Here is a 22137-nt window from a genome sequence, read left to right on the forward strand (position 1 = left end):
GAGCTTTTAGTTATAATAGTAAAAGTATGGAAGAAATAAATGAAATAAGGTGATATCTTCTCAAATATTTTAAGAAAAAATTCTAAATTTATGGCTAGTGATTCCATTTTTTTATAATTCACTGTTTCTTTAAAATGGGTTAAAATTATTATCATTTTGCTTGTGACATTCTTGTGAAACAGTGTATTTTTGTGAAAAATCTGTGAAAATAAAACAAACAGTTTTTTTACATTTTGCTTGTACATGATGGGTCTAAAGAAAACAAACAATATATACTATTATGATTTATGCACTTATACGATAATTTATATGTCCTTCGGCCAAAATGAACTGTAGAACAGCCAAATGAACTGTTCAGAAATGTTCAAAAATATCATTTTTTTTAAATAACTCCAAAGATAATAATAAATAACAATGAAACAATGCAGTGTAAAATTTAAAAGTAAATTTAACACAATCGGCTGTAAATATTAACTAATTGCACCCAAGTAGTGTGATTCCCATGTAGATTATCTAAACAAATATGTATCTTTAACTATTTGCAAGTTTAAGTTTACACCAAAATGGGAATCTTATTTTATAAAAAAAAATTTGAATTAAAAAAAAAGAAAAAAAAACAACGCTTTATTGTACAAAAAGCCAAAACAGCTTCATCGACAAAGCAAAACAAAAAAAGCACAAAAACAAATATACAAATAATACAAAAATGTCACAATACAATCAATTCAAAATTTACGTCATAAATTACAAATAAAACATATATGGACATTACAGAACACAGGCGTATCTAGAAAATTTTACAAAAGGGAAAACTGTAAATGGATAAAATCATGTTATAATAACATAAATCAAGAGTTATAAAAATACAAATACTAGACCTTTAAACAGTGTGTGAGTCGATTCAACATTAAAATTAAATTAAACAAGTTCATGATTAAACATCAACAAAAGAATCGTTTACCGCATATAAGTATACCGCTCTCTCGAGCTCTCCAGTAAGTATGATTCCAGAGCTTTGCGAAATGCGGGAAAGAATGAAAGTGACTTGATATTCGAAAGCAAATGATTGTACATTTTCTTGGCATTGTAGAGTATTGAGCCCTCAATCCAGTTCTGAGCTCGGGTTGGCAGATAAAGATCGTGGTCTGCATTCCTAAGTGGATAGTTGTGAGATGGTCTTTCGGGAATAGCAGATATATATGTGCTTGTGGATTAAGCAAACGGATTCAAAAATGAATAAGGAAGGAAGAGTCAGCATTTTGAAATTCTTTTAAAGAAATTCTGGTGAGTGAGTTCTACTGTTTAGTCCCATTAAGTATCGAACTGCTCTTTGAAGTTTGAAAAATACGATCAAATTTTGTCGCGCAGCAAGTACCCCAGGATGGAAGGGCATAACGAAGATGCGACTCAAAAGGGCATAATAGACCATTCTAGAGGTTGATGAGTTAAGTTCCTTAGACACTGATCTCAGCGCAAAACAGGCAGAGCTTAGTTTCTTTGATAAGGCTTCGATGTGCAAGTCCCATTTTAAAGAGTTGTCCACAACAAGTCTTAAGAATCTCACAGAGTCCACGACGTCAATAGTGGTGTTATTAAGTACAAAAGGTTGTATAGTACTTTTATATTTTTCACCAGAAATAAAATAGGGCCAAGTACTGAACCCTGAGGGACAATTACATTCGTATGGCTTTGCTAAGAAATATTATGAGGACTAATCACAAGCTGCCTCTGTTGCCAAGATACGACTAAAGCCATTTGAGCGGCACTCCCCTGAATCCATAGTTTTCCGGTAATTTGTTAATTAAGATATTATGATTTGCACATGCCGAAAGCCTTGGAGAAATCACAGAAAATTGTAGCTGTAGAGTGATGGTTATTCAGGCTAGAGTATACATTATTAAAAAGGTCGAACGTAGCATCATTTGTGCAACTGTTACTTAGAAATCCAAAATTGATGGTAGAAAGTACTTTATATTTAAGGGAGAAAAGATAGAAGCCTTTTTTTGACCAATCTTTTCAATGATCTTGTAGATAAATGTGTGGGCAGGGAGAGCAAATTAAGATAGTTCGAAGCTTGATCTTTATCTCCTCCTTTATGCAGAGGTATAATTATTGCTGTCTTAAGGCAGTTTGGAAAAACTCCTTTTGAAATGCCTACACTAAAGTAGTAAGATAGATTAATGTGCATTCCGGAAGTTCAGAGAACATTTTGAGAGTAAGCCCATCAGTCCCAGATGAGAATTTATTTTTAATACTTTTAATTGTACTACGGAGCTCATCTAATGCTGTTCAAAAATTATTATATTAGTTAAGTTAGCTGATCAAAATTTGATTACTATTAAAGTTGGGTAAACTGTAATGTTTTGTAAACAAAAATGACATGCTGTTATAAAGATCCAATATTTGATGATAGTTTTATTATATTGTAAATTGCAAAAGAAATAAGTAATAAAAAAATAAGTGATAATTGTTATATGACAATAAATATATACACCAATATAGCATAGATAAAAGAAAATAATCTACTATTAAGACCAATATAGACATTTTAGACTGTCATTGTCATACATGACAGTGACAATAATTGTAATGGTTTTACATTACCATTTAATTATTACATTACAAAGAAATTTTATATAATAATTTTATAACATTTTTATATAGATATATACTAATTTATTTGTATATAATAGTTTAAGATAATATTATATAATTATTTATATTCAATTAAATGTTAAGAAATAAATATTATTTGCTACTGTCTGATTTTTTTTGTTATACCTATGAAGTATTAATCTAAATTTATTGATAAAAATCAAAATAAGTATTTATCATTTTTTATACAAATTTGTTTGAAATGTATGTTTTTTCTGTCTATTTTAAACAAAGGTTTCAAAATTATTTTGAATCTTTACGTTGATCAATCAATAAGACGGTATATTGGACATGATTAGGTATTTCTGAGATGTATATCTTTCACTTGGTAGTGAATGTAAGAGATAACATGAGAGACGGATAAATAGAATATATTATATTAAAATAATTATAATGTATTTCCAAGATTCACAAATCAAATACTTGTCAACTTATATGTAGAATATAAATAAATATTAATTTTATTGAAAAAAAAATATCTGATAGTAATTTCAAAATATTATGTAAAATTTACTTAATTTTATAGCACACACCCTTCATATTTTGTCCATATTAATATATTTGTAAAAAATATATTAAAATAGATATTTTCATTCATTTTTAATGTTTTATAAACATTTTATATTATATATATATATTTTTATATTTTTTTTTAGAATTTTTTTGTTTGCCTTTGTTAAAAAAATTATCAGAACAAAAATCCGGAAGTCCAATCTAGAAAGATGAAACTTAAAAATAAAAAAAAAAAAAAAAAAACATTTTTTCACAAAAAAATAATTTGAATTCATCTTAGAGTATATTATATTTGACAAATTATGATAAAACGACGATAGGACTTGACAAGATACGTCAAATTCTGAGAAAATTTTTTTTTTTTTTTTTATATAGATTTTTTCGTATTGTATTGTATAGAAATTAAAGAACAGAATAGTTTTTCTGCACCTTTCTCCTATAACTGTAGAGAACAGGTTTCCTATTTCGTGCTAAATTATTATTTTATTTTCAGTAAACAAGTAAATATGGAAAAAAATACTGCTACTATATTAGCTAATAAGTTGTTGAATTAAGTAGTGCTAAAAATGATTTATCACTAAACAGCAGTAGAATAGCAGAAAAAGTTAGATAAAAATCTAAAATAAACAAAACATTAATCTCAGATCTTAAAAATCAAAATATTCTTTATTACAGACTCTAATTCATTGTCCACCACAGATCATGTTTATGTCTAATGTCTAAATTATATTATCCCACAAATGACATATGTCAAAACAAGCAAAAACCTCGTGATTTGTACTGTAGAATTAAGAAATCACAGGAGAAAATTAAAGGAGCTACGTGGGTAATAGTTGATAACTTAACATACATTTTACAAAGAACAGTATCATTTAACAATGCTTATTTTATAATGCCAAATCAAGCTTACCTTCCGACAACTGCGCTCATTGTAGAAGTCAGCAGTACCCAAACTGGCGTATAGTTTATATCCCAGACTTTTCAGAATTTTCATACTCGGCAGTAGTTCCGTTTTATGCTGAAACAAACATAATTTTATATATCATAAGTGGCTTTAAGTAAAACAGCCAGCAAAATAAGAATAACACAAATACAGTCTTCATACCAAAGTTTTAGTTTTTTTTATTAACATTAATTATTTCCTTACCTTAAAACTGCCTATTGACAACAAAAAATCATCTCTTTCTGCATAGTAACTCCCGTACTCATCAAAGCCTTCAAGTACGCCTCGTACCGATTATCACCAAAACACGCCACCTCACCTGTAGAAGCCATCTCCACACCCAACATAAAATCGGCACCTGCCAATCTTGAAAAAGAAAACTGAGGTACCTTTACTCCAACCTTTCCACAACCTCCCAGCACGTCTACAGGCTCTACAGCTTCTCCAACAATAACCCTAGTTGCCATAGCGACGAAATCGTAGTTCAAAGTTTTTGAAACAAAAGGAAAAGACCTAGAGACTCTGACGTTGCATTCTATAACTTTCAGATCGTTGTCTTTGGCTATCAGTTGCATGTTGAAGGGACCTGTGACCTCCAAGGACGCTGCAATGGACTTGCAGATGTACATTATCTTAGCTAACGTTTCCTCGTTGATATCTTGAGGTGGAGTGACCAAAGTAGCGTCTCCTGAATGTACCCCGGCGTTTTCAACGTGCTCGGAAACAGCAACGCAGAGGATGATACCGTCACAAGCTACAGCATCAACGTCTATTTCCTTAGATTCGAGGATAAACTTTGATATGACAACTGGGTGTTCTTTACTGACATCACTAGCTGCGTTTAAATAGGTTTTCAGGTCTTGATCAGAGTGAGCTACGTTCATTGCTGCACCACTAAGGACGTATGAAGGTCTAACAAGGCAAGGATATCCGACTTCTTGACAAAACTGGACAGCAGACTCCAAGTTGGTCAGTTCTTTCCAACGGGGTTGCATTATACCGATCCGATCCAGCATTCTGGAGAACTTAAATCTATTCTCTGCTCCGTCAATACAGTCTGGGGAAGTACCCAAAATCCGGGCTTGTTGTCTATGAAGATCCATGGCAATATTGTTAGGAAGTTGACCTCCCATAGACAGTATTATTCCTTCGGGGTTTTCTAAATCGTAGATGTCCATGACGACTTCAAAGGAGATTTCTTCAAAATACAGTCTGTCAGACATATCATAGTCTGTACTAACCGTTTCGGGGTTATAATTTACCATGATTGTTTTCTTTCCAAGACGTCTAAGTTCTCTCAAACATCCCACAGCACACCAGTCGAATTCTACAGAGCTTCCTATGCGATACACTCCCGAACCTATAACCATAATGTGTTCTTCACTGAAGTCCAAATCGTTATTTGTAGCATTGTAAGTTAAATAGAGATAGTTAGTCGTAGCAGGCCATTCTGCAGCAACTGTGTCAATTTGTTTAACAAAAGGCTTGATGGCGTACTCATCACGCTTCATTCTGATTGCTAGTTCGGTACTTTTCACGGCTACGGCAACCTGTTTGTCAGAAAATCCCAGTTGTTTGGCTTTCAGCAACATGTCGCTTGTCAAACTAGTTTGATCTACGGTTTCGAGCATCGTAAAATAGTCGATAATGTTTTTCATTTTTTGTAGGAACCACGTATCGATTTTTGTGAGCTCGTGGAGCTTTGAGACACTGTAACCTTCCCTCAAAGCCGCAGCTATAACAAACATTCTTTTATCGGTGGGTTCAATGAGTTCAGCATCGTTTACTTCACTGCTGAATGGGTCAAAACCTGGGAAATTCTCGTCAACCATCCGCAAAGCTTTCTGGAAAGCTTCTTCGAACTTCCTTCCAATTGCCATAACCTCCCCAACGCTCTTCATCGAGCTTCCGATTTTAGTACTCACTCTAGCAAACTTGTGAAGGTCCCAACGAGGAATCTTCACCACGCAATAATCAAGACTGGGTTCAAAACAAGCCGTGGTCACTCCAGTGACTGAGTTTTTGATTTCTGGAAGAGGTATGCTTAGAGCTAGCTTAGCTGCTACGTAAGCCAAGGGGTAACCAGTAGCTTTACTGGCTAGAGCTGAACTTCGCGATAATCTAGCGTTTACCTCGATTATAAAGTATTCTTCGGAGTATGGACTCAAAGCGTACTGAATGTTACATTCACCTATTACTCCAAAGTATCTTATTACGTTGATGGCTGTGGTTCTTAGCATGTTATACTCTCGATTTGAGAGAGTTTGACTAGGAGCTACTACAATAGATTCCCCTGTGTGTATTCCCAAGGGATCTACGTTTTCCATGTTACACACAGTTATGCAATTATCAAAAGCATCTCTGACAACCTCGTATTCAACTTCTTTCCAGCCTTTTAGTGATTTATCGATAATTAGTTGATTTGAATGAGCCAGTGCCTGGGCAGCTAATGCCTTTAATTCGTCCTTATTATTAGCAAATCCTGAGCCAAGTCCACCTAGAGAAAACGCTGCTCTGGCCATAACTGGATACCCTAACTGATCAGCTGCCTTCAAAGCTTCTTCAACTGAACCAACAGCAAGACTGGGTGCGACTTTTTCACCTATTTCTGCAATTCGTTCAGCGAAAACCTTACGATCCTCTGTGTCTATGATGGCTTGGATAGGTGTTCCGAGTATTTTGCAGTTATATTTATCAAAAACTCCCATTTTCTGGAGTTCTACTCCACAGTTTAGACCGGTTTGTCCTCCGAAAGTCAACAATACACCTCCTGGTCGCTCTGATCTGATTACTTGCTCAACATATTCCGGAAATAATGGGAGGAAGTATACTTTGTCTGCTAGACCTTTTGAGGTTTGTACTGTGGCAATGTTTGGGTTGATTAAAACACTCTGAATATTCTCCTCCTTCAAAGCTTTAATTGCTTGTGATCCCGAATAATCAAACTCCCCAGCTTGTCCTATGGATAATCCACCAGATCCTATTATAAGGATCTTGTTAGGAATGTCAGTTTCAACAGGCACATCGCTGACGAATTTCAGTTTGTCTGTCAAATATCTTGACGTTTCTCTTGAAATTGGAGACCCCTTTGACTGAGTCCAGTAGGAAGACGTCAGCGAGGTAATTCCAGATTCAGAGGGACCTGCTGTGTGTTCTGGATGGAATTGGACACTGAAGTAGGGCAAATTGCTGTGAACTATGCCTTCATTAGTTAGGTCGTTCGCGTTGGTAAATAGTGGTTCCCAGTGGTCCGGAATGGTGTCTGGATCAATGGCAAAACCGTGGTTTTGGGAGGTCATGTAGCAACGGGAGGTTCCGTGGTGGAGACATGGTTGGTTATGGCCACGATTACCGTATCTAAAAAATAGAGAAAAATTAATAAATTGTTATCCAAAATGTTGTTAATATATAAAAAGTGCATCGATTTACAAGAGCTCTGCAACAAGACCAAGACTAACAAGAATATTTTAATATTTTGAAGATTAGTAAAGCAAAAATCTTTCTGTCATTTTGAAACTTTTAGCACCCAATAGCCATAGATAACAGCTGATGGCCCAAACAGATACCAAAAACTGGCTTTTCCTTGGAACTAAGACACTTCTTATATTCGATAGTAATTGCACACATTTCTGGGTTTCCTGGTCCATTACTCAAGAACAACCCATCGAACTCATCTACGTTCAGTTTGTGGTTCCACGGTACCAAATCTACTCTAGCTCCTCTCTTCAAAAAGCACCGAATTTGGTTGTACTTTAGACCACAATCGACAGCACATATTCTAGGGGAACCACCTTTATTGTATGTAACTACTTTCTAAAAAACATAGAAAAAAAATCATTTTTTATACTTAAATAGTTTTGAAAATTCTATACCTTTACAGATACTTCTTCTACGAGATTTCTTAAATTTGGGTCGGGAATGCTTAATGAGTCTGGTATTGGTAAGCTGTAAACGATCTTGCCCAGCATGGTACCTTTTTCTCTGATGACCTTGGTCAAATCTCTTGTATCGATCCCCTAAAATAATATTAATATATTAGTTAGTAATATACAGGGACAACAAAAAATATAAAAAACTGTTCAGCAATCTTTCAGCGCTACGTCATCATTATTTGTCAAATATGTGTTTTAGACTGTGTCTGAGATGAGTTCATATTGTTTAAAGAATTTTAAGTACGTTCCTATATTATTGATTGAGCAAGTACCGGTTTTTTCGGAATTTATTCATTTTTTCTTGAACCCTTCATCAGTTACGATTATTTAGTTCCAATCCTTTGGACTGTTGAAATTTCTATTTCTAAAGCATCAACAACTCGCTATATTATTTAAACACGCTGTCAATTGGTATTTCACACAGGAATATTACTCATTTGCATTGAACTTACTTCATATACGGCGTCCACGGGCAAGAGTGTTCTACCAGCGTCTCTTTCTCGAGAAAAATAATTTACCAGCTTAGCAATGAGCTCTTGTTCATTTTAGTTAAATCTTTGAGACATTTTTGCAATATAAAAATATAGAATTTTGTTATAATATTTGTTAAACAAAATTAACAGCAACAATAAAATTTTAATTTTGACATTGATCGATGTCCGTCAATAAAATTATAGCCCCAAATCAAACGACAATGACAGTTAGTAAAAAGAATATGCAGAAATATACGAAATGCTGTAATGACCTCACCGATCTCTTTCGTCTAGTTGGTAAGTGACTGAGAGAGGTCGACGATATATTATGACGTCACGTTGAACAATGGCTGAACATTCTATACATAAAGATAAAAATTATTAGGGAAATTCAAATGAAAATAAGACGAACTGCTTATTTTTAGTATGAAGAAGTATATAAATATGTTTATTTATTAATTCATGTTTATTTATTGAAATATTATGTAGATAAACTGATTTTATCTAAGCCTCCTTACCTGAATTCCAGGCACTTTTTGTTCCACCATCCATTTTGATAGAGTTTTCACATTACGCCAATGGCTCGGTTTGTCGCAATACTCTCCGACAATAAGAGCACCCGCCCATATACGGTGCGACTCAAAAAAACTGAAACATTAAACATTATAATTTAAATACAGTCTAGAATTACGTGACAGATTTAAAATAACGATAATGTTGAACCGGTGATTTGTTTTGACCGAACATTTGAAAGATAAATGTCAACAAACTCTTTGTTTATTGTGTTCTATTTTGTGTAAAAGTATATCGGTCGTTGGAAAAGCTAGCTGCGAGAGCGCTGAAGTCATGGTTACTAAATCCCGCTTAAGATGGGCTGGTTACGTATGCAGGATGCAAGAAAACCGTCCACCGAAATCTCTTCCTTACGGTGAGCTCGTAGAATATTCTTTAAACTGTGGTAAGAGGAAACCGGGTGGACAACTCAAAAGTTACAAGGTTATTTTCCATGAAGGGATAAGCATACAGAATCAGTGGGAGAAAGCACAATAGAACGAACAATTCACGGAATGAATGTCCGGAATGCGGAAGAGAGATATCATCACGTATCGGGCTTTTCGGTCACAGAAAAGCTCATGAAAGAAAACGCCTTCCGTAACTATCTTCTGGTGAGAGTCAAATACTCGTCAGCGAGTAATGGCAGTAAGCAGTAAGGCAAGACTAAAAGTAAAGCACCACCAAGATATTGGATTCTGTAAACCCCGAAACGTGTGGCTTCAGAACAATCAAGTAAATATATTAATTTTAAACGATTTTTTTCAATTTCAGTGACAATATTCCCATAAATTTGCATAAATTATCGCCTTAAATTCAGTAATCTCTCCCAAGCAATCGGTACCACTTGATAACATTGATTTTTATTCCGTGATAGTCGTTGTTATTATATCTTTATCAGTGTTATGGCGAAACCTACATATAAAAAGAGATAAAAATAGTAAATACTATCAATGAGTTAGTCAATTTTCATAATATAAACTATTATTTCTTTTTTTTTAATATTAAAAATTCACCCATGGCATGGTGAGCTCCTAGTTCACACTTTAATTTGATAATAATGATAACCTCAAGATATTATCATAATCATACCAATTAACAATTAATTACAGCAATTCATCTATAATAAAAATAATAATATATTTGAAAATGCATTATTTATACAGGGTTCTTCAAGTAACTCTCCCCAGATTTCGCCATAAATTTTTCTGAATAGAAATGGGAAAGTTTTGAATGTGCTTTGTATAAAGAATGTACGTACCTTAAAGATATTTTTGGGGTTTTGGTGCCATATACAGGTAGAAAAGACTATTATAAAATATATTCTTTTGTGTTTGAGGTTTTTGTCCCAGAGATTTTTTTTTAGAAAATTATACAGGGTACCCAGAAGTTGATTGTATACAACTTGAAACCATCCCTGCCTGAGTAAGTCCCTATATAGTGGAGTGCCCAGAGACGTTTACCTCGGAATTCAATTACTGTGAATGGATTAATGTGAAACCTTCTGTATTGCATTTTATAGATAAAATACTAAAATGTTTACATATTTTTTTTCGTTGCTTTTAATTTTTTATTTTAGTAATTTTAGTAAATTCTTAATTATTTCTTTCTTAATATTTTGATTTTTTTAATTCTTTTTCTAAGTAAATTTATTGAAATAAATAAATCTAATGCATATTATGCACCTATTCTGCTTATATTCTAATCATTGAAATTTTGATTGAAATCGAATTATACAGGGTGGCGAGGAGAACAAAAGTTTGTATTGAAGTGAAATTTTCTGAGCTTATGTAAGTCAATTTAAAGTATTTTCTAAAATTATGTAGAGTTCTACAGGGTGTCCCCAAAAAAAGTTACACATCAAAGTTATGTTTTTTGTAATGGATCATTTTTGGATTCTAGTAAAAAATAAAGGTAGAAAATTATATGACTAAAATGTATAGTTTTTGAAATACATTCACCGGCACGAAAAATGGGCATCTTAAAACTTTGATGTATTTTAAAGGTTAATATATTTTATTTTAATGGGCCGATTTTGATGATTTTTTAAGCAGTGTGTTGCCAAATTATTTGACTTCTTAGTATCTTTTTCTAAATTAAAAATGAAACTCCCCATCTGTTAATTATAAGAGGGAAAACAAAATGTTGATATTTTTGATGAAAGTTTGAAACACCCTGTAACATACGTTAAAATAGCAAGAAATTTAAAAATTATTTTATCATCTAGATACATCCTTTCTCGATGGTTTGTTTTTTGGTTTATCTTCTTGTAGTCCGTTAGTTAATATGTACGGTTCTTAAGTGCAATTCATTATCAATTTGAAAAGCTGACAAACGGCGGTTTCTTAGCGATAAACTTACAATAAGTCGATCGTCTCGATTATAAGTTTCGTCTCATACGAAGGTTCCCGGACGTCCAGATGGACGTCCTCATGGCCGTGGTCATAATTCAAAAACCACTTAGTATACTCTATGGTATTAAGGTATTTTTGGAACCAAAATTTTATAGCAAAATTCACTAAACTCAATAAATAATTGATATATATTTGACTCACCCTGTATATCTATAAAATATATTTTTGAAATATGAACTACCATTAAACATATATTTGTAAAAGGTTTGGAGTGAAAATCTCAAATAGGAATCCTGATACAGAGCTCTTTCGGAAAAACGGAGCCATCTTGTATGTATGCATTTTCCAAGTGGTGTTTATTTAACTCAAGGCGGAACTCAACGAACTTGGAAGATTCCATCTGCAACCTGGAATGGAAATCTTGCAATGGTCTAAGACACTCGAAGAAGTTTCTGAGGGCTTATGATCAAGAAAAATCACAGATCTTCCTGGGTCTGAGTTATAAAAATTCGTTCACAGTAAATGAATTCCGAGGTTTGTATCTCATAAGGGCTTAAAGCACTCCACTAACAACCAATAATAGGATCTAAAGCAAAGGCTTGTTTTACATGCTAACATTACTGTAAATCGTCACTGTCTTGTTCAAAAGCGAATATATCCAATAAAAATAAAGCTATGGAGATAAACTAAACAACGAACTATCGATAAAAGATGGCCTCTTGATGATGAAGTGGTTTTTAAATCCTTTGCTTTGTTAAACTATTCTAAGGATGTTTCAAACTTTCGCCAAAATAACAACATTTTGTTTTCCCTCGTATAACAGAGAGATGGGGACTTTTTAGTTTGAAAAGAAGTTGAAAAATCAAATCATTTAGTTACAAATTGCTTAAAAAATCATCAAAACCAACCCACTAGAACAAAATACATATATTGAACTTTATAATACATGAATATTTCAGAGTATCCATTTTTGTGCCAATCAGAATTATAATATAAAAACAATAAAAAAGTGTATTTTTTTATAATTAGACTATTATCCTTACTATGGTAATCCATGTTCGTCCTGTTGTTCCCCGGGTACTCCATAGTTTCCTATAATCGGGTAAGTCAGTACCAAAATCTGAGCACGATAACTTGGATCCGTCAGAGATTCTGGATAACCTACCATACCAGTCTGGAACACTACAAAAATACACATTTAAATCCATCTATCTTTTTTAAATATATACTGGGTGAGTCAATTATAGAGTAAAGTTAGAAGAACGAAGAACTTGACTTAATTTATTTAAGTAGGGGAGAGTGGGGCAAGTGCGGCACAGGGGGCAAGTGCGTCTTTCGAAATAATTCATACATTTGGCATCATAGCCGACAACAATCAGTAAAGTTTACGTACCTATCAACAAGTGCATAGTGTTATTGAAAATCTAGCTGAAAATTACTAAAATTAAGGTAAATATAAATATTTTTCGTATTTCACATCATGTGATATAATATTTAAGGCGAATTACCTAGATTTTTTTCATAAATTAAGGGCAATATTTGGGCATTTCTTTATGCTCATAACATAACCCATTATCTCTGTAATAACGCCTGATATGTACAACGTTGTCAAATGTACCTCTTTTTTTAAAGAAATATTTGAATTGTTAATGTCGCCTTGGGGCAAGGGAGTATTTTTCATGACTCACTTGCCCCACAATAGTTTAAATTATAAATAAATAATTCGTTCTTTTTCGCAGGTTGAAGATGGTTCGGAACTACGTGCGCAAGACACAAAGAGGGTCATAGTCAGAGGATGCTCTGCACCGTGCTTTAGAAGCTGTTCATAATTAGGAAATGTCATTAAAAAGAGCAAGTGTTGTCTTCAATATTCCGAGAACAACCATACAGTCACGATTAACTCGTCAAGAGCTCAATAAAGTTAGAAACTTAGGCAGATTTAAACCCGTGTTCACTGCACAAATGGACATAAAATTGCGAATAATGGAAATAGAATAGAGCAACTTCGAAGCGGCTGAAAATATTCTTCAAAAAAAATCAATCAAGAAAGCGACGCGGCCGATAATATTCTTCAAGAAAAATCCATTAATTCAAAAAAAGCGTCTGTTGAGGTCATTCTTCAAAAGAACTCCAATCCGGAAAATGTCAATTTGTCAATCATGTCCAAAAACTTAGCTAAGTGTGTGGGTGACTCACTTACCCCATACCTTGGGGCAAGTGAGTCATTTGACATTTTTTTTTGTAAATCTGAAATTTAACCAAATATTTAATTTTTGTTTATTTTTTTAAGGTAGATTACTACTTAAACAGTTAAAGTTAGTATTTATGTAATAAACGTTTTTCTATTTCTTAAAATAAAAAAAATAGTACATCATTGAACGTTAAGGTGCCGCACTTGCCCCACTCTCCCCTAAAGTTAATAAATAATATAAAGTAGTAATAATAATTATTGATAACTAATTATTGAATTACTTATTAATAGTTAATTTAATACAATATGTCTTTATAACATAATACAATCACAACATAAAACAATGGATGTATTTTCTTCATAGAGCTTTGTAATCATTTCTATTACACAAAAACTTATAACACCGGTGCTTATTAAACTTAAATTGTTATTTAAACTAGTGTACAATTTACTTAATGGGCTCTTTTATAAATAAATGCTGATTTCCTGGTCACTGATTCTCACTAATTCGAGCTATAGATACTGAAAATAATAAGAATTATTTTTATCAATATACAGGCATACATATTTTGTATTACATACTTCTGTTTATTTAGTTTAAAATTAAGATTTTTTTGAAATTGAGATTTATACCTAAATAATGAAAACGACAGGTTTTTCTTGTTTAGTACTATACAGGGTGAGTCTTAAATAAGTGCAAATATTTTAAGGATAGTATATTTCGACTCCAAAAACTCTATGAAGTTTTTTTTCGCGAAAAAAAATTGAAAATTTGGAATTTTTTAACAAGTAGTTTTTAACAAGTAATTTATTTTTTTTAATGTTTAGTTAAAAAATTGGCGCCGGGAGGCACGTATAGCACCCCATACTAAAATATGTTAATAAAAAGTTGGTAGGCAGTTCTTTTAGTTTCAAAGTAAAGGAATTTTTCCAATTTTTTTTAATCTCAAAAACTGCGACTTTGACTGATTTTGATGTTATTACAAATTTTGTTGCAAATATTATTCCTAATCTTAAATTGAAAACCGCGTTTCGCTAGCTACTGTAATTTCGGAGTTACGATTTTTTTTAAATTTTTAACCCCCTCCTATACCCCCTTACCAACCCCCCACACCCACCAAAAACTAATGGCCAGATTCTCGGTTTGGCGGTTTTTAAAAGCGGTTTTTTAGTTATCTTGTTACAGACGGACAGACAGACGGACAGACAGACGGACAGACGGACAGACGGACAGACAGACAGACTCGACAGACCCGACCGACCGACCGACCGACGACCGACCGACCGACAGACAGACAGACAGACGGACAGACAGACAGACAGACAGACAGACCGACCGACCGACCGACCGACCGACCGACCGACCGACCGACCGACCGACCGACCGACCGACAGACAGACAGACAGACAGACAGACAGACAGACAGACAGACAGACAGACAGACAGACAGACAGACAGACAGACAGACAGACAGACAGACAGACAGACAGACAGACACCATGAAAATATTTTGTATTTAGGTCATTTATGACCCAACAAACTCATTTTGAGTGAAATTAAAAAACTTTTTTTGCCGATCTTAATAGCCTACTATACCTGTTGGTATGGTCGGCTAAAAATATAATAATATCTAGATAATATGGCAATATAGGTAGTAGATTAAATTTACAAGAAAGAAAACGCAGAAAAGATCCAGTGGGACCCAAAATTTTAACAAGAAAATCATTTTTTTGAAAATTTTCAAAGTAAAAGAACTCGGTTACTTTAGACTTATTTGAAAAACGGTAAAGAGAGAATATTATGTTTCTTTTATCGAGATCTACATCCCTGAAAATATTTACACTTGTTTAAGACTCACCCTGTATAGTAAATATACAATTCATACAAGAAATGTCATTAGAATGGTTAAACTGTCAATATCAAAGTCTGCTTAATCATAAAGTTTTTTGATCATATAGTACGGTATATTTTCCAAAAAAAAATATAACAGCAATTTTATTGACAAGAATTGGTAATCCAAGCTGTACAAAATTATTTATTAAACATATTCATAGTAAAACAGAATGTTTATTTGTTTTACCGTATTTAAATTATTATCTCTATATTATTTGCTTTTTTTTAGATATGTATTCATGTATTATAGGAGATTTATCTTGAATGAATGAATTTTCCTGCTGATATAAAATTGCTGAAAAGGTGTTCTTTCTGTGATTTTGTGAATTTGTAGATGTACAGATTTCTGTATTTTATAATTTATTACCTTTTGACTGTTTTTTTAATTTATTATATTTCGATATACAAGGTGTATTTTTATTTTACTATTTTTTTTATTCCTCTGACGAATTTTGAAACAAAAAAAAAATTCTGGCATAAATTGCTTATTAATATAACAAAAGTACGTACTAAAATTTTTTTGGTTCATTCTGTATAATCAAATAACTTTATATCAAAGTAGCAAATCGAAAAACGTTATACAAAAAAAAATAATTTTCTCTAGTCTTTAAGTTGCATTACCTCCTTTTTTTTTAATTGTGTGTTGAATTTTTGTGGCACCCTGTAGATTATATCTGTTAAATTATACTTAACAGTTTAGGTTAGTTCCATCTTTTTTGAAACGCGACAAATAAATTTTAAAATAATTTCAAACTTTGCAAATAATATAAAAAGACTTTAAGTGATACCTTGTAAGTAATTATACAGGGTGTTTCAAAAAACATCTGCCATCTCTCGTGTGGAGATTTCTTACGTAAAAATAAGATTTATTTTTCATATCAACATAGGTCCGATTCTGCTTTATTTCGTAGCTACAGGGTGTTAAAGTCTTAATATTTTTTCGATTTATTATAATTTTCTTCCAAGAACTTTTAGCGTTTCGAATGAAATTTTGAGAATAAAAGTTACTATAAATACGACATATTTTAAAGCTAAAAAAATGTTGACATATTCACCAGGGACTATTTTTCTAAAAAAGCATGTACGCCACTGGCCTTTTTTTCTCTTGTCAGCGAAATAGTGTAAGCAGTTTAATGCCGATTAAAAGTTGTCTCTTGATATTTTGTCGATTTCGGCCTCCTTGATGAGATAAACGTAATTTTATTAATTTTTTTTATTAACTCCCCATGAGAGATGGCACATGTTTTTCGAACCCTGTATATCGAATCTGATACTTTATGTCAGTTTAATAATAAATATGTTTTTGTCCTTTTGTGCTTATACTCTGTTTTTTTTCTCAGGTAAGATTTCGACAGACGATGACAGAAGAAAAGCAGATGACATCCAATACCAATCTATTTATTTTACTAAAAAAAGGTTCTAATAATTTTTAAGTTATCTATGGATGGGTTTAAATATAGATCCGTCATGCGTCGTGTCTTGTTGTGTTTAACCAGTTTTATTGGTTTATTTAAAAAATGACAGATCGTATTTCAATTTTATTGGTTTGATGGAACGATAAACGACAAACGGACGCCGATGCGTATGAACTCGCCTTTAGATTGTTGTCATTTTTGACGCTTGTCAAATTCTTGCCAAATTATAGGTTATAATTTTGTGTCAACTTTTGTTAAATACCCTGCCTTTTGGAAGATGATGCATTTTGATTCGTGTTATTACGTATGTTTTGTGTCTTTTGAAGTCAAGTGGAGGAAAAATCGAGTGAAAATTAACTGTAGACCCAGAGCACAGTTTATGGTTAATATTCGCTGCCCAGGCAAAAAGTCTTATACACCAATGAAGTTGCCATCGATAAAGTTTATACCATTTCGTCGTAGATAAGTGCATCTCGTATATGGTAGAAGGATCAAACAAAACACATACTAAAAACTGGAGTAGCTGTAAAATATCGACATCACACGATAGGTAAATAATGGATTTTAGTACTGCAGAACAATAATGTCAAAAGGTACTGGTTTAAAAAAATTAAGATTAAAGTTAATTAACCTTTTAATCAACCTTTAAGGTATAAAATTTGGTAGGTGTTATTATTAATAAAATAGTTTGTTTTATTTACCTATGTTGTTTTATTTATTCCTGTGGAATATTACAAATTTGTATTTGTACATAAGTTATATTGATAAATATAATCATAAATGGGGGTAGTTTCATAAAGCTTGAAAGTAAATAATAGTTCTTTTTTATATTTTTTTGGTATGTAGTGTCTTGTTCTTGTTTGTTTTGTATCAACACATACCGTTTTTATTAAATAAAATAACTCGATTACATTTTTTCAGTTTTATACAGTTTTTTTCACAATATTTTGAAGTAATCACTTGTCATCTTGTCAATCAAATTTTAAATATTTCCTGCTATGCGTTCCAGTTGTACCAACTTATTTCTTTGTAAAATAAAATAAAGTACTTTGAAATTAAAATGACAGACACATCTATCACTGTCAAGGATCTTCTCGTTGAACAGACTATAGGCGTAAAAGTGCTTTACTTTTATGCGTTAAAATGACTTATTTATATTGCCAATCACGTCGCAAAAATTAATACTTTTGTGACGTTTGAAAAATAAATATTATTTAATAATAACAAATCTTTCACCAGCGAAATACACACTTTACATATTTGTACAGTATCGTCAATTTGTCGATTTTGTCGCGTTCACGACTTAGATCTAAAAATAACATTTTCATTTCTGCAATTCTATTTATTTTAAACTAATTATAAAAGAACTAAAATTAAGACTATTGACATTTGTGATGACATTCCGTGAAACAACAACTAAGATTTTTAAATAAGAAACAGACAGAAATAGAAGTTAGAAGCTGTGTTAACATTTTTAACATTGTGAATTTTTTGAACAAAGGGGCGATATTATACAAGGTGTCTATTAAATAAGGGCAAGTAAGTAAACTGTTTTCATTTAACTTATTTCGATTCGTAAAATACGTAATAGTTCCATGGGGACGTAATATTTACACACCCTGTACATTTAATATGATATTTTTGAATGAGAATATAACGGTAAATACGCTAGAAGAAAAAAATATACAGTACTATTCAATTTCAAAAAAGTAATGTAAAAATACATTTGAATCCCCCAGTATATCTATAAAAATAGTTTTAAAATGTGCGGTGCCATTGACCTCATGTCCTGTTACAAAAACAAGGCAAAAACGAATTCGGAAATTTTTGAGAACACTGTGTATATGCATGAATAATTAAATCCTTTTATTATTTTCTTTCTCCAGTTTTTTCGTCCCCAGATTGTCTTTACTAGAAAAAACAATTTTTATTATTATCATTTTGAGAAAACTGCATTGTTTATAAAAAAATTTGCTTGTTTTATAATGGTTAACACTGTTTTATACTTTTCCAAATTTCCATACCGTTTCAGAGAAAAATAAAAATATATACAGGGCGAGTTTTAAATAAGTGCAAATATTTTTAGGGGTCGTATATTTCGACCCCAGAAACACGATTAAGTTATTTTCGGTAAAAAAAATTGAAAATTTGGATTATTTTTTAGTTAAAAAACATCATTTGTTGATAATATGGCAACATAGGTAGTAGATGAAATTTACAAGAAAGAAAATCCAGAAAAGATCCAGTGGTTCTCAAAATTTTAGCAAAAAATCATTTTTTCTATTTTCAAAATAAAATAATTCGGTTATTTTGGATTTATTTGAAAGATGTTAAAAAGAAAATTTATTCCTTTTATCGAGATCTACCTGTCCTTAAAATATTGGCTACTTATTTAAGACGCACCCTGTATATGAAAATATAAAGTTGATTTTTTTTTCCAAAGTCCCAAAATTCAAAACACGTTTATAAGGCAATATCATTTTTAGATTTTCATTCTTTAATAGATGGCTATTATTAATTTTATTTAACTATTACCATAAAAAAGCGTTTTGAATTTTAGGACTATATTTTCATGTATTTTTATTTTTTCTCTAAAACGGTAGGAAATTTCTAAAAGTATAAACGGGATTAACTATTTTAAACCAAACAAAAAAACTTTTGTAAAGAATGCATTTTTTCCAAAAACTCAACAATAAAAAGTTTCCCTCTTGTAAAAAATCCGGGACATACTGTATAGATAAATAAATAAATAACCTCAAAATTATCTCTACCACTTTAAAGCTGGTCTACACGTGTTTTTTCGCTCCAAGACATACTTACCGACTTCACCATCCGTGGGCAGTACCGCTCCAAAAGATTTCCCAGTGAAAATACTGCCATTTTCCAGAACTAAATAGGCCGGTTGTTCCATGATGCCGCGTATCAACTTTGGGCCACGCGATATCGTGCGGCAGTACTAGATACGATCACCACGATCGACCAGGCAGTACTGGTGGTTCCGCCATAGAACTTGGGACAACATCGGCTTGTTGATTGGTTATCGGCAGCGTTGCCAGCGCGTTTTTCCGAATCAAGAGCACTAGTCAAGAGTTATGCACCACCGCACTATGGTTTCTAGAAGCTACTTTTTTGGGCAATATTAAACAACTTACATTTAATGGAGAATATTGACTGTAAATTTGTGTTTTTAATAAAATAATAAAAAGCTAATAATATGAAGTTATTTTTAATCTTCTCATTCAACGTATGATTAACTTTTACCTATGAAGCATCTTCTGTATCTAGTTCCTAAAAAGAAAGTTGATCAAGTAATCGAATTACTGCTGTCCAAAAACAATCTTTTTTTTAGAAATATCTTCTTGCTCTTCTTCTTTTGCATTTCTTCTTCTCCTTGATCTCCCTCCTAGCATTGCTCTTCTTTTCCATGCTTCTCTTCAAATTGTTCTTCATTTATCTTCTTTTCGATAAAGTCAGGCACACGAAGTAGGTTAAGTACATCGGCAGGATAACTAAATTTACAAAGCAGCCTGCACAAGTAGTGTATTCTGCAGCCTGCACAAGTAAAGCCCAATCCTACTTATGTTCCTCGGAAACTTTTGAGGCCGTTCTTCTCTGGGTTCTGGAAGATTGCTCCGAAAAAAGTAATCGTGCGCGGCCGGCAGATGATGTGGATAAAAGGGGTTCATTTAACTCAAGGATAAAATCCTCCTTTAACCAGTCTTCATTTTGTTTTAAAAGTAAATTTTTAAGCCGCAAAGCCGCCTGCCATCTTCTTTCAAAATTTATACAAAGGCGATTTATCTTTTTTTCCATTGTGCCTGATAGTTCTTGTTCATTATTCTGAAATTTCTGTCTTACAAAATTTGAAACATACCCGTTTTTCTCAACTTTATCGGCCCCTTGTAGCCATTTTTCCAAAAGATCTATTTTTTTCAATCGATATATAGCTGAAAAAAAATTCTTTTAAAAAAAGTTGCAGCTAGTAGCAGCCAATTTTTTCTTTCATATGTTCAGAAAGGATTGTTTCAAATTTTACTTATTAACTTATTACTTATTAATTTTTTATAAGTCAAACTAAACTTTTAACTTTGTATTTATGTTCTGTCTTAAACTCATTATTTTAATTAATTAAAAATAATGGACGCTGATTCCTATGTGCAATTGTTAGTGATTTCTTAAAAATACATACCATAAAGTATAAAAATAACAGTAATCCGTTTTTATATCCCACTGAACTATATCACTTAATCAAACCAAACCGAAAATAAACAAAAACTGAATAGGCACAAATACTTCACTAGAAAGTCTGAATATAAATGCTGATAAGGAATAAAAATGAAAACTAAACAAAAATATCACATGTATATATTTTTGTCTTCTTCATTTGTATATCTGCTTGCATTCCACTTACAAAAAAAGTCCATATACAGTGAGTCTAAAATATGTATTTTGGCCAAAAAATTAGGTTCTAGAAACCATAGTGCACCGGTTCTGCTCAAATATTGATTGACACACACTTTAGTAAAAACTTTAACAATTAGGTACACTATGTTAAAAGGAATTAAAAGTAAAATGACCGTGCAATGAAACAAAAAAGACTGAGATTAGAGTAGTAGTTGGAACCAACGTTGGCCAATCATTTGGTATAAGCCGGTCCCACACGATGTGTCAAACACCTTACAACGTTGGATACAGGGACATTTGCCACATCGTGTGGGAGACACACTTGTGAATTGCCAGGTTGATGCATCCAACGTTGGTTACGTTGGAATATGGCAATTCACAAGTGTGTCTCCTACACGATGCAGCAAATGTTCATGTGTCCATCGTTGGAACGTGTTTGACACATCGTGTGGGACCGGCTAGGTTAGGTTGTGACTTTTTGGCAGATTCTCAGTCAGCTAAATAATTTCTAAACCTGCAAATAGCCAGCGGCGCGGCGTACCTTACAACTTAATATTCTTAAAATTACTGTTTAACAGTAGGCGACAATACTTCGGTAAAAAGGACAATATAGTCTGGAGAGTACTATTGTCTGAATAGACACGGACCTGACCAAATCGAAGCTCAATTATTTTACGATAGAAATTCCTTACCGAGTGATAATAATAAAAGTTATAATTGCTGAAGGGTCGTTTATGGCTTTAAGGGTAAATGAATGGTGGGAAATTTCAGGGGAGGTCATACTCCAATGAGGCACAAATACAATAATCAT

General features: G+C 32.5%; 1 protein-coding gene across 1 annotated transcript in view; it reads right to left on the reverse strand.

Annotated features, from left to right (window-relative positions):
• Positions 1–19926, reverse strand: part of LOC115883357 (CAD protein-like) — a 50714-nt gene extending 30788 nt beyond the window's left edge. The window contains 8 exon segments of the mRNA XM_030901722.1: positions 4093–4186; positions 4316–4339; positions 4342–7468; positions 7629–7924; positions 7984–8127; positions 9035–9164; positions 12466–12604; positions 19743–19926. Of these exon segments, the coding sequence (XP_030757582.1) occupies positions 4093–4186; positions 4316–4339; positions 4342–7468; positions 7629–7924; positions 7984–8127; positions 9035–9164; positions 12466–12604; positions 19743–19833 (4045 nt within the window). The 5' untranslated portion in view covers positions 19834–19926.
• Between the last annotated feature and the right edge of the window lie 2211 nt (positions 19927–22137).

This window comes from Sitophilus oryzae, unplaced genomic scaffold (assembly GCF_002938485.1).
Source record: "Sitophilus oryzae breed Bouriz unplaced genomic scaffold, Soryzae_2.0 scaffold_1870_pilon_pilon, whole genome shotgun sequence".
NCBI classification, from domain to species: Eukaryota; Metazoa; Arthropoda; class Insecta; order Coleoptera; family Curculionidae; genus Sitophilus; species Sitophilus oryzae.